At 45.8% G+C, this 14,647-nt stretch overlaps 1 protein-coding gene across 1 annotated transcript in view; it reads right to left on the bottom strand.

Annotated features, from left to right (window-relative positions):
• Nucleotides 1-355: 355 nt before the first annotated feature.
• The window catches only part of DIAPH2 (diaphanous related formin 2), a 490,290-nt gene continuing 475,998 nt past the window's right edge, over nt 356-14,647 (bottom strand). Inside the window, exon 23 of the mRNA XM_083160814.1 lies at nt 356-649. Coding sequence (XP_083016940.1) covers nt 356-649 — 294 coding nt within the window. The remainder of the gene's footprint in view (nt 650-14,647) is intronic.

Below are 14,647 nucleotides of genomic sequence, written 5' to 3'. Positions count from 1 at the left end.
CACCAGCATTAGGTTGACAACGGGTAGGTCAACGGTTAAAAGGTTGAAGTGAGTTTTTGCTATTGCAAATTTGCACAAAAGCAATCAACTCTGAATCAGGCCCATAGTCAGGTGTATACACCAATCATACCATACAGGTAATAATGATAATCATTTTCATATGTAGGTTGAAACACATTCATGAACTGAAACAAACAGCTGTGTAGGAGAATTAAAACAGGGTGAGGAACAGCTAAACTCTGCAACAAAGCGGAGGTTGAGGAAGACCATTTCGCAGATCATACACCATGGAAAGACTGAGCACAGCAACAAGACACAAGGTAGTTATACTGCATCAACAAGGTCTCTCCATTTGTCATTTTTCTACCAGCCTATAATTTTTGCACAGTATTTTATATGTCTCTTTCTCTCTATATATTATATACACACACAAACGCGTGTATATATATTTTTCACATGAATGCAGTATGGTAATGGTATCCAGCTTGTCTAGATCAGACAGAGGATGCGCGTTCCTACCTTTGCTGGCACTCTCCACGTGTTCAAGTTCATCAGGGAATTTCAGGAGGTCTTGGAACCTTTCTTCACAGACTTCAGCAAGAAAATGTAACAAGGTGGTTTTTTGGTCTGAAGACTTTGTGTCTCGAATCTGTCAAAAAAATGAGTAATACCATAAAGCCAATTAAAAGATCCACAACCTACAGTGTAGGTGACTAACAACAGAGGTATAAACCAAATGCATATACAATCACAAACTACTCTATGCAATTGGGGAAATTTACTAAGATGGGACTAAGATGGGAGTACAGTATTTCTCATGGGATGTGCTATGGGCTACCAAGGTGAATAGCGCAGCGTTGCGAGTCAGTCAGAATAAGGTCCTTTAAGAGAACTTTCCTTTGTGCACAGGAAATACAATATTAAGTATCAGTTGGTTCAGAGCGCTAGATGCTTTTATTTATCTTTTGCTAGTTTTATCGTACCTTTTGTTAGCATACCATATTAAGTCTATATTTTATATGTATGATGATTACTGCTGTTAGTAATTAACTGGTGGCCACCCAGTACTTTCTTTATACATTTATTTATACAGGATTTATTAAAAATAAAATATAAAATAATAAAAACGAATATATTTATATTGAAGTGTGTACATTCAGAAATCAAGTTTTTAAAGTAATAGCACAGTGCTTACAATCCCTTTTCCTCCTCATATTTTGAGTTTGACCTATAACGTACCCTGGGGGGGGGGCACAAAACCGAGTTTCAAACATCAGGCGTAGTGACACTACAACGTCAGAAGCCCGCAGCTGAACAAATAGAATTAATCTATTGATATTTTTTATTTTATTTTTATATATATTTTTGGTACTTGTGTATTAGCAGGGCGCCCACTAAGCAAATTGCTTACTGGGCGATTCTGCTTAAGAAAATCGCATTGCATCGCATGGGCCGTTTTACTGCCGTGCGATGCGATTTTCCTATGTCATTTATTCACTGCTCTCTTGGCCCCGGCGGACCGCATCGCACCTCCCGCAAAATCGCATTGCGATGCCATTATATTAGCTATACACTTGCATGACATGCAATGAGGTTTTAGGCACCCCCCCCCCCCTTCACTATCCACGCCACCGGAAGCGTGGATAGTGGGGGTATGAAAAGGTCGGGAGGACGCGTTCTGCCGCCACTCGCCACACTTCGAGTTGGCATGGATAGTGGGGGGTGCGTAAAACCTCATTGCATGTCATACAAGTATATAGCTAATGTAATGGCATCGCACCCTATAAAATCGCATGCGATCACATGCGATTTTGCGGGAGGTGCGATGCGATCCGCAGGGGCCAAGAGAGCAGTGAATAAATTACATAGGAAAATCGCATCGCACGGCACTAAAACGGCCCGTGCGATATGATTTCCCTACACTAGCGTATGTATGCTAATTGGGCGCCCAGCAAATATACAAGTACAATATTTTTTTATTAATTCCTCTCTCTATATAACAAGCTGAGTATTATTCATTTGCAAAGAATCAGGCGCTAAGGCACAGATCTTATTAGTCGTGTTACTAAGTTAGAACTGTTGCTTTGGGCCTTATTCAGACCGCTATTTGGGCATGCGCACACCCCCACTATTGGGGACCAGGGCCGAATTCGGACCTGAAAAAATAGGTCTGAATCAGCCTCTTCATTACAGTCTGAATCAGCCTCTTCGTTACAAATAATCCGCCTCATTACTAACAGTCACCAGTCCTACAAGTCCCACAACGGAGACCGAAGCCCCCACAATGTTTAATCAGCCTAACTTAGTTTTCTGGCACAATTTCCACTTAATGTTAAAAAAACATAATGGCGAGAAGAGAGGGAAGAAAAAAAAACAATGGGTGGAAGCATTTTAAGAAGTAAAGAATCAATATTCAATTAGAGGGTAATGAAAGAGAACTTGGGAAGCAATTGTAGAAGTTTGAAAACAGTTTTGCCCACGATGATGTCACTTTCCCCAGAGTTGGAAACCGCCGCGTCCAAACAAAAAATCCGCAGAGTTCAGGACTTGTGATAGAAAGTAATTGTGCTGAGGACGTACTTCGCATTTGCCGGAGAAAGGGCTTCGGAAATGTGCTTTTTGCTAGATAGGCCGGAGAATGCCAGAGGTCTATGGCGCTCACAGAAACAATTATTATTAGGGTGTTTGGAACCGTGACTGCACAATGTGTTTAATGCTGCTTGGAGCTCAGACATCCTATTATATAACTATCTATAATATATGTGTAAACAATGCAGAAACAATTTAACTATTTTCTATAGAACATTGTAAAAGTTGCTGTGTTTCCACCATTGGGGAGGGGGGGCATGAGTTTAATCCACAAAATACTTTAAGAGCTGCTTTATTTAGAGTGTTTAGTGTTAATCCTGAATTAAGAATTATTCTTCTTGTTGCTATGGACAGAATTAGTGACAGCGTAACCCTAAATTATGCCAATCAGGGCTCTCTAGGTTTATATCATCACAGAAATTACAACTGATGGGAATAATTAGTTCAGGGTTGCCGACCCTCCCGGAATGGCCGGGAGGATCCCGAAAATCGGGTCCTCCTCCCGGCCCCCCGGAAAGGTGGGCAACCCTCCCAGATTTCGGGGGACCCCCACGTCACCCCCCGATTGTGGCGTCTTCCCCCATACCAGTCTGGCTTTAAATGCGGCAATCCGCGGTTTGGGTGTTCTCAGAGGAGGGGCGGAGCTAAAATGACCAGAATCGCGGCATTTTAGCCCCGCCCCCTCCACGGAGATCTGGGAATTGGGGTTTATTACATCCTGGGGCGGGGCTTAATGATGTAACGCTCAGGCCCCGCCCCCCGAACTGCAGCTGGAAGTCTCCTCTCCGGGCTTCTCCCGGAGAGGAGACAGAAAAAGTCGGCAACCCTGAATTAGTTATCTATCTAATGAGATGTAGGAAGTAGCCATCAACTGTTTCAGTAATTGATGGTTAATTATCTTTTTGAGTGAATAGCTCATGGGCCAATCAGAACTTGGGAATGATTTTGTTGGTGTCAAATGGCCGAACTATGCTCCGTGTCCCAGCACCTAAAATACAGTATACATTTATTTACTTTGATAGATCAATGGCACAAGTATTTGACATTGGCCATCAAGTATCCATGATTAACCCTTTGAATGTCAACATCTCTGTGAGAGATGTTCAAAATATCTAAAAAAAATTCCAGTGTCCATCACATTTGTTAAATAAATTCAAATAAAAAAATGTGTAAAAAAAATGATTTTCTGTATAAGGTAACATTTTAAAAAAAATATTTGCTTGCCAATTTTCACACCTATTTTGACAAATTAATTTGCCACTCAAATTATCGATGGTCATTCCTAATGAGGAGGCGGGCAGCAGCACTGGTGCATCATAACTTAAAGAGCCAAATGCCATGGCTCATGACCCTCCAGGCTTCATTTACATACAATAAATCTGGCACTGACCATAATTACTTTGTATTTATGGTTAAATATGTATCATTCACATTGGCGGTACCACTTTGATTGTAGGAGGAGCAACTGCCATAAGGTCTGTACATGGTGTAGGGTTAAAGGTAAACAATACCAACCCACCCTACCATACCTCCCAACAGTCCCGATTTTAGCGGGACAGTCCCGATTATCAGGGCCTGTCCCGCTGTCCCACCCGCGGGCGGCAGTGTCCCGTGGTGTGGGGGGGCTGTTGGGAGTCCCCCCCTGTCAGCTGCTAAGCAGCGGGGAATAAACGCTGTGCGCATGCGCACAGCGTCTATTCCCGCAGCCAGGGAGCTAGGGGCATGGCTTGAGGCTCACAGAGCCTCTGGGTCATGCCCCCATAGCGGCAAAATGGGGGCGTGGCCTCGCGAGAGAGCCGTGAGTATAGGCCACGACCGAATTAGGCCACGCCCCCCAACATTTTGATGTGCCTGCGGTTTGCAGCAGCAGCGTCCCGCCGGCTGATCACACAAAGTTGGGAGGTATGCCCTACTGTTATAAGATATCTGGAGCATATGCCACTGGAGGGTGGAGAAGCATTGCTGGGCCTTCTCAAAAAGTTTCAAGGGGTAGTTGCTGTCCAGAGCCAGCACTAACAAATTAGTAACAGTACAGATGTTGTAATGTTTAGCATTACTGCCTCACAGCGCTGAGGTCATGAGTTCTATTCCCACCATGTGTTATATATACGAGGCAGTACGGATGGTGTAATGGTTACATTACTGCCTCACAGCGCTGAGGTCATGGGTTCTATCCCCACCATGTGTTATATATATACGGGGCAGTATGGACGGTGTAATGGTTAGCATTACTGCCAAACAGCACTGAGGTCATGGGTTCTATCCCACCATGTGTTATATATACAGGGCAGTATGGATGGTGTAAGTGTTAGCATTACTGCCTCACAGCGCTGAGGTCATGGGTTCTATCCCCACCATGTGTTATATATACCGGGCAGTACGGATGGTGTAATGGTTAGTATTACTGCCTCACAGCGCTGAGGTCATGGGTTCTATCTCCACCATGTGTTATATATACCGGGCAGTACGGATGGTGTAATGGTTAGTATTACTGCCTCACAGCGCTGAGGTCATGGGTTCTATCCCCACCATGTGTTATATATACGGGGCAGTATGGACGGTGTAATGGTTAGCATTACTGCCTCACAGCGCTGAGGTCATGGGTTCTATCCCCACCATGTGTTATATATACGGGGCAGTAGAGGTGGTGGATAGCATTACTGCCTCACAGCGCTGAGGTCATGAGTTCTATTCCCACCATGGCCCTAACTGTGCGGAGTTTGTATATTCTCCCCGTACTTGCGTGGGTTTCCTCCGGGGTACTCCGGTTTCCTCCCACAATCCAAAAATATACTGGCAGGCTAATTGGTCCCTAACAAAATAAACCCTATAATGTCTGTGTGCGCGTGTACATGTGGTAGGAAATATAGATTGTAAGCTCCACTGTGGCAGGGACTGATGTGAATGTTCAAATATTCTCTGTAGTATCAAAGTTTGTCACAAGGTAGTGCAACCTTTTTTACATTACATGCCATTGTCCCTTATTCATGTTATGTCACACAGTAGTGTCACTTATTCAAATCATATGACATAATGGGGGACATTCACTGGCGTAACTATAGCACCGCAGCCCCCGCCACCACGCGGGGGGGCGCTGTGCATATGGGGGGCGCCGGGGGCTGCGGTGCTATAGTTACACCTCCCCCCAACCACCCACAGGCTTCCCTATTTCGCTGGTCCCGGCGGCTCTGTTCTTCTGCTGAGGACCACAACAAAATGGCCACCCCCATATAGCACACAGTTCTCTGAAACTGTCTGCTGTATGGGGGCGGACATTTTGTGGTGGTCCTCAGCAGAAGAACGGAGCCGCCGGGACCAGCGTGAAAGGTAAGGCTGCAGGGGATTGGGGGGGTTTGAATGGGTGGCGGGGGGGCGCCCAAAACGTAGCTACGCCGCTGGGGACATTTACTAAGATGTGTATTCTACAGTACATTTACATATGATGTTGCTATGGGCAACCAATCAGAAGCTACTTCTTATTTATTTAGCACCCTCTAGAAGATAGTAGGCAGGATCTGATTGGTTGCCCATAGCAACATCACATGTTAAGCAGAATACACATCTTAGTAAATTTCCCCCAATGTCCCTTATTTCACCACGCAGTAACTCATTACCTTATACACATTATACCCATCCCAGTCCAAAACTGTTAAGGTGAGCCAGCTCCATAGTTGTAATACAAATGCCCTAGGTATTTGCCTAGTTTGCCTATGCCTAGGGCTGTCTCTGTTGCTGTCCATAACCAATCATAGACTAGGTCTGCTTTTTGTAGAGCAGGTTATAAAATAAAAGCAGACACCTAATTATTTGTAATGGGAAACATCAGCATTTCTGCCTACAAGTTGTTGCAGGTTTCCTATCAGTATATGTTTGGTGCGTACTGTAGTACATAGCTATGTATGCTCGGAACCTTTATTTTGAACATTATTAGTTATATCTAGGAGCGTTTCTCTTGGCCGATGACCGACACACACAATACATTACACATTCGATCTAAGAAAAGTGTGTGGGACCTATTTTTAAAGCACAAACAAGCAGTCGGACTGCTACGGCGGCCGCGACAGGTGTAGAAGTAGAAGCTTCCAGCAGGATTCCCGCTGTGGGACGACTCCATTAGGCAACTATTATGTTCTACTAAATATAGCCGACTGGAGCGATGCATTGCTCAGTAGACTGTCTCATGCCGTACTTTGTTACGTATTCCCCGTGTCTGTGTGCGCGGCTAACCCGAAAACAACTGTGCTGCGACGGGAAAACAAGAAATACGTGTAATAAATACTAGTTCTCTGTACTAGTTCCAACGTTATAACATGGAAGATACTACAAGAAGCTTCTTATTGATATTGTAAATAATTTAGAGTAGCAGCTTAACATTTTAATTTTAAATATCTCAAAAAATGTGTATTCAAAAACATGCTTCTGCTTGCAGTACATAGAGTTTTAAAAAAGTTTTGTAAACAAAAAACAAACAAATCAATCTAATTATAAATTACTAATTATAAAACCATAAAATATAATACAATCATAAAATATAATCTCTTATATAATAGCCCGGAACTGTCACTCTGAGTGTGTGTATAACGCTGGGCGGAGTTACACACACTCACAGAGTCAGCATACACCCTATAGCTGCCGCAGGGCACCACACAATAGAACCAGGATGTCCACAATTCGAGGTGAACCACCCCGCACATACCTGGTATATACTGGGCTACTATTTAAGAGATAAATGCCTGGTTACCACCAACGGAGGATCCGTGACGTCACCGCAGGAGGCCTGCTCTTCTGCTGAACAGGTAGCGCATTCACCCATGCCCAGCGACTGCACCCTTCACTCCCCATCCCCCCTGCCATACAGTCGGTGAGGAGTGGTGGCTCTTTTCAAATCCCCCCTTGAGCGACTCAGCAGCGGCAGCCGCAGCACACTCCCCCCGTCAGTGCAGTAACTCATCGCCCGCCTCCACCTCACACTCCCCCCACCCACCTTGAAGCGCCGCACCGGCCGCATCAGGGGGAGGTGTGTAAAATTCCTGGTACAACTTTTCAACGCCCCTACTCTCCATCCTATTCTCTTCCCTCCTCTGCCCTAATCTGCTATTGCCTACACCCTATCTCACCCCCTCCCCTTTAAACCTCTCTCTCCCTTCCCTTTCTATTTCCTATTTTTCACTCTCCTCATCCCCTTTTTTCTTTCCTGTGTGCTCTCTACTTTTTTCTCTTCTCAGATGGCTTGCACGGGTCCTGCCTACACCCCCATCTGCTGAACACCTTCCTTACTACACTCCACACCACCACAACACCCCATATGTCACCCACCCTCAGCCCGCACACAACCGCTCGTACACCACTCCCATCACCACTAAAAACCACCCCACACACACATCCACCCACCCCTCAAACACTTACCCACAGAGCCAGATTAAGGTCTAAATGGGCCTGGAGCTGATAATGATAAATGGCCTATTATGCGCAATAATAGAGGATGTGGCCTAATAATGTGGGGGGCGTGACCAGTGTTCTGTTTGGGTGGTCTGATCATGGATGTGTCTCTATTTGTGTAAATACTTTCAACTAATTATATATGCCTGGAAAAGGCAGGGGGCTGGCATAGGAAAAATGCAGGGAGATATATTGGCGGGTGCCCTCCAAAGGTGCACCCGCAGTACCCCAATGTCCTAAGATACTTGCGGGGTGTGGCATAATGTGTACTTGCCTCTTACACATTATGCCACATGGAATGAGTCAAAATTCATACCGATTGAGTCAAAATTCACGTTATGCCACATAGATTAAGGCAAAATTCACATTATGCCACATGGATTGAGCCATAATACACACTATACCAGACATGTCCAAACAGTGGCCCTCCAGCTGTCGTGAAACTACACATCCCAGCATTCCTTGACATAGTTTTAGCATTCCCTAATAGCAAAACTGTGGCAATGCATGATGGGACTTGTAGTTTTACAACAGCTGGAGGGCCATAGTTTGGACATGCCTGCACTATACCAAACAGATTGAGCAATAATGCACAATATGCTTCATAAATAGGGCTAAAGGCGCGCATTAAAAGTTTACACCATAATGCCTATTACATGTTAAGCCACACACCATAATCTCCATTACGTATTATGCCAAACACCATAATGCCTATTAAAATGTATGCTACATAAGTGTTGCTTACCTACATGTTCATTGCCAGGGGTTCCATGTTTATTGCCAGGGGTTCCATGCTCGTTGCCATGTGGGATTACATGCTCATTGCCAAGGGGGAATACATGTTTACGGTAACTGGGGGACAGCCGCCGCCGGGCAGAAATGACAGCCATTGACAGCCGGGCAGAGGGCAGGGGGCTGCCCGGCTGTATTCAGTGCACTGCATGTCCCGGATATTTGAAATAATACCCCTTTCACACCAGAAAATGCAGGAACTTACCTGGGAAAATGTTCCCAGGATCATGCAGGGAGATTCCCGGACTGGCCCCTTTTACACCAGCCTAGTCCCTGCATTTTCTGGTGTGAGGGGGAGAGAAAACCACCCCCGCCCCCCTTTAAACAACCAGCTATATTTTCGGAACCAACTGACCCATTTACATGTAGGCTTCTAATTATTTTCGTCCCGTGAAACTGGGCCATTTGGTTCCAAAGAAATCTGTCCTCAAACAACATGAACAGCCATGAAACATGTAGGCTTCGAATGATTTTGGTCCCGTGAAACTGGGCCGTTTGGTTCCAGAGAAATCTGTCCTCAAACAACATGAACAGCCATGAAATAGCATTTCAGAAATGAAAAAAAAAAATGGTTTACCCGCAATATCTCTAGAACCAATGAACCCATATAGAACAGGTATCAGATTGAAGGCCCAGCGATTTGAGTTCGACTGAGATCAACCTAAAGCTTCTGTGATGTCGGAGGGGGAACTGGCAGCCATTGGAACCGGGTGGAGGTTAGAATTAGAGGGTCCCATGTTATCCTAAAGGGAAAACGTTCCAGCTTTGCCTGGCGGTATCTCCGGTTCCCGGGGGGCTAGCGACACGGGGTTGGGCTCGTTGGAAAGCCCTGGCCCTCAGCTATTTGGAGAGTGGGCCTGGAGCTGTAGCTCTATCAGGCCCATTGTTAATCCGGCCCTGATTACCCACATACATCAAGTACTCCCGCACCTACAATTCCAACATCCACAGCACAACCAAACACCAGTCCACAACAACACCAAAACCACCACCACCGCACAACCTACACTACAGTACCTCCAAAAAACCCATACCTTCCACTCCAACACCCCTGCTACTCATACACCCACCCACACTCACAGCTCCTCAACATGCACTACCTAAACAGCCCTTTATGACGGTGTGAAGAGTGCCCATAGGGCGCTATGAATACCTAGTAATAATAATAATTAAATAATTAAGAAATGTTCCCTAGTGCTTGGCTTTTGCTTACTATGTACGTGCAGGTATGTAAGGCCAATGCAATTTAAAACAGTAACCCCATTACCATTACGCTATTTAGAAATTATCTCCTTTTTCTAAATATCTCTGTTGGATGCTAAAAATGACTGCCAGACACACACTCATGTAAACACACAGCGCTCAACCACAGAGGGGGTAAGATGAAGCGGGGGGGGGGGGGGGTATTTTACAGTGCACAAAGCAGTCAGAGCTCAGAGGAACATTGCAAAGCCTCTCTGCTCACTACGCCATGTTCCATGTGACTGTCTGTGCCATGGTAGTCACATAACACTGGGGACTGCTGCTTTAGGACAGACTATGGTGCCTTGTGTGACACCCCAGATCGTGTCGCCTAGGGGAAATTGCGAACTTCGTTTCAATGATGTGTCCCCTTAAAACTGAACTTACTTTTACATACAGGGATTAAGTAAAACAGGAAAGGTTTTAGATAATCCAATTATCTGCTACACAGGAGTTCACAGAAAACGTGGCCAGGTTTCTAATGCCCTGTTAATAAAATATTTACTTTGTGTTCCTTGGCCTGTGGTGTAAAATCAGATAAGCCTCCTCAGGGCAGAATTTTCTTATGTCTAAATATTCCAGCGGCACTAGTACGTAGGAAACACTAGTATTAAAAGATTGCAGAGAAAACAGCATCAAACAATCCCCAGAAACTCTCCGGCTTCATGTTTTCAAAAGACAGCGAACTATGAAAACAAAGGAACAAGTAACATAATTGAAAAACATGAGTAACCCCACAAACACCCATCTAGTCTCTGCTGTCTTCTCCTGAGCACCGGAGGATGGGGGATCATTCAGAATACCAATATATAGATATACTGTATGTTACACATGTAAATATTGCACGGTTTAATGAGCTCTGAAAGGTATTCCTCCAAATGTATCAATATCAACAGAACAGTCCTGATTGCTGGTGCCACAGGAACGTGCCCATAATGTAGGCGGAAGTTCAGCATATTTTGGCCGGGGAGAGGTCGGGAAGGCCGGTACCTTGGCTTTTACCACTTGATTGGTAGAGAGTGGGGTGGTCCATTATAATTAGCTCTGTACCGCCAAAATCAGGAGTTGGAAGATATGACGCTACAGTGTATTGCCAGAAAAACACCAGATGTAGACGACGGTCAAGACGCTCTTGTCATCAACCCAGACGAGGAGTCCTGGTGATGATGGGCCTTATTCTGATCGGAGCGGCCAAACGTGCGTACGTTCGCTATTAACGTACGCTAGCCACACGCGGCCGTTGGGGTTAAGTCCACCCACAACTCAGCCGCATACGTACGGGCATAAACAACGTAGAAGGGGAGTGGCGTACAAATGAGCGTACGCCAACGTACACGGACGGGCCAGCCCTTACACTCCGACAACTGGCGTACGCCGCCGTTTACGGACGTCTCTCGTCCGTCTTCCCACCGCCTTCTTGCGGAGATCTGAGCGTACGCCAGCTTGCACGGACGGGTCCCTATTGTTTTCAATAGAAAAGTCAGCTTATGTCACCGCTCGTGAGAGTGAGCGTACGTCCGTGTACGCTGACATACCCTTCATATATATGGACCTGCAAATCTTGCCTTTCAACTATAATTATGAAAATTAATTAATTGATTGAATTAATTAATGTGCAAAATAGTGCTCATGGGCTTAAAACATTGCTGAAACATCCTTTGTAGGTGTTAGATGTGGTTTTTGTTATTGTATCCTAAATACAAAACCTATGTTTGTATTAGAGTGAACACGTTGACACATGTCGACTTGTGTAGATTGAGTGTGCTACTGTGTAAAGTCTATGAAAGCACGTAGTGAATGTGTATAACTGTTTAGCAAATACCTACCTTAGCATATATAAGCAAGTCTTCAAAAGATTCTTACCTTAAATTAAACAAACCTTTAAATGTAGAGAAGTATAGAAAGATAAGCTTCCAAGTGTTAGAGTGCTGTGTGTGGCTTGCAGGTAGTGAAATCATGGTTTGGACTTAATAGACTGCAGCATTGCTTATTACATTCAGGTGTATGTGTTTGAGTAGGAATCAGCGTTAATTAGCAAACTCAGGCGCACGCTGGCATGCGGTATCTGTAGGGGTGGTTTGAGATGGCGGTTGGCAGCCGCCTGTTTTGTGTCCGAAATGAACGGTGCCTTAGTCGATCGTGCGGTAGTAGCACCGCTCATTTTTGGTGCACAACCCCGTGTACGCCCATATTTACGCCCATTTTCCCTCATTATTTCGGCCGCTCCCCTCATCACGCCCCTATGCCGCCCCCAATACCGTACACTCGCGTACAGGTTTTTTCGCACGTAGAGACCCGTCCGTAAGCGTTGTGGAGTGGTCGCGCCTGCGCATTAGCGAATGTACGCATGCGCAGATCATAAAAAAACCCGGGACGTACGCGTACGGCCCGGCCGCTCCAACCAGAATAAGGCCCGATGTGTGGGAGAGATGCCGGAGTGTCCATTCCATCTCTCCGATTACTCTCAGTCAAGGCAGAAAAATCGATGGTTGATCGGTTTCACCATTACGTACTGTAGGGATGGATATTCGGAGGGTTCGTATTGACCATCCGAACTGATTACGGCACAGTCAGGTGAAAATCAATACTCTGCAGATTCGGACTGAAGATACGCATCAATCACAAGACGCAGCCAGAGTGGGGATTGGTCAATGTGGCCGATATACAGCACATTGTGCTGACTGTACAGACTGGACACCCAACCATGATCGGACCCAACATATGAATAGGATTGATATACGATGTCCATCCCGACAATGACTACGCATTTATTGTTCTGACTGGAACTAAGGGCCTTATTCTGGCTTCATCGCTCCCCGTTCATGTTTTGTGCATTCGCATTTACAACGAACGGAGTTACACACGTGCCGGTCCACTTGCTGTGGATGAGGGGGGGGGGTTCAGGGGGCGGACGGGAGCGAAAATGGGCTTGTTACTGAAAACTCTGGGTGTTCCCATGGTTACAGGATGTCAGCTGTCTGCCCATCTTCATCCGCTCACATGGTACCCAGGGGATTCGGTGGCGGCAGGGTGTGTGTGTGTGAGGGGGACGGGGTAAGCGGCATCTCAAAGTGTCCCCGTAAGCAGCGATGTTCGCTGCTCACTGAGCCAACCTGAATAAGGGCCTGAGTGCGGGGATAACGCCACTCTGCATAGACTCTTCCCCATCAAACACTGAAACTTGTTCCACTGCCTGTTTCCCTTATAGCTTTCACATGAAAGGGGCCCATTACTGTAAATCGCCACATACGGCCGTGTTATCGACCCTGCCCGCTGTGACCGCCACCATCCGCGTCTCTTTCTCCTGGTTTATTAATTCTCTGATGTATAGTTTTAGAGAGATCTGTGGGATGGGATTTCACGGGGTACCCGCAGAATTAAAATGCAGAATTACTGCTCGTGACATGTAACATGCTGATACATTGAGCGCGCGGATTTCACATCTACAATTTGTCAGCTTAGAAACGACTTTACCAGCCACAGGGACACAGCGCAGAAGTGAGCGCCGGAACTTCAGGTGCTGTGTTAAAAGGATGTTATTTTAGAGCGGGGGAAAGTGTTTTCAGACTCCGCAGAACATTAAGCCGTAGACCGTAAAACTAATAATCTACAGTCCCCACTAGGATTAGAACAACGTTGCTTCAAAGCATGGTAACACAGTGGTTAGCATTGCCATCTTACAGCAGCGGGGTCAGGAGTGGGATTTCTACTATGGCACAATGGGTATGGAGTTTGTATGTACTCCCAGTGTTTGCCTTTGTCACTTTGCATGGCTACTGTGGACTGTCTCATAGAGAGGGTCACATCTCAGATTACTACAGTACAGCCGCTCATCCCTCTGTCCCTCTGCACTGATACCATGTAGACTGTCTCATAGAGAGTGTCATCTCTCGGATGACAACAGTACAGCCACTCATCCCTCTGTACTGATACCATATAGACGGTCTCATAGAGAGTGTCATCTGTCAGATTGCAACAGTACAGCCACTCATCCCTCTGTACTGATACCATGTGGACCTGTGGCGTAAGTTTGTCCCCGTTGCCCGGAGGCAAGATGAATATTGGTGCCCCCCCACACACACGTTATTCAAAATATATATAGCCTGTTATGAAATATATATTGTATACTGTATGTATGTATATACAGAAAGAGAGGGAGAACACATATATATTTCAGAACTCAGCCACAGAAGAGATTTTGATGGCTTTCAATAAATAGATTTAAACTGGCAGTGGTGGAGAGGTGCCCCCTTGAGGGCAGGAGCCCGGCGGCAGATGACTCCATTGCCTCCCAGAGTTCTGCCTCTGATGTGGACTGTCTCATAGAGAGTGTCAGCTGTCGTATTACTACAGTACAGCCACTCATCCCTCTGTCACTCTGCACTGATACCATGTGGACTGTCTCGGGGAGAGTGTCATCTGTCGTATTACTATAGTACAGCCACTCATCCCTCTGTCACTCTGCACTGATACATGTGGACTGTCTTGGAGAGAGTGTCATCTGTCATATTACTTCAGTACAGCCACACATCCCTCTGTCACGATACCATGTGGACTGTCTTGGAGAGAGTGTCATCTGTCGTAT

The sequence above is a fragment of the Crinia signifera genome, chromosome 9, assembly GCF_055691185.1.
Source record: "Crinia signifera chromosome 9, ASM5569118v1, whole genome shotgun sequence".
NCBI lineage: Eukaryota > Metazoa > Chordata > Amphibia > Anura > Myobatrachidae > Crinia > Crinia signifera.
Note: the sequence above shows the minus strand (reverse complement) of the source record. Positions and strands in the feature narration are given on the sequence as shown.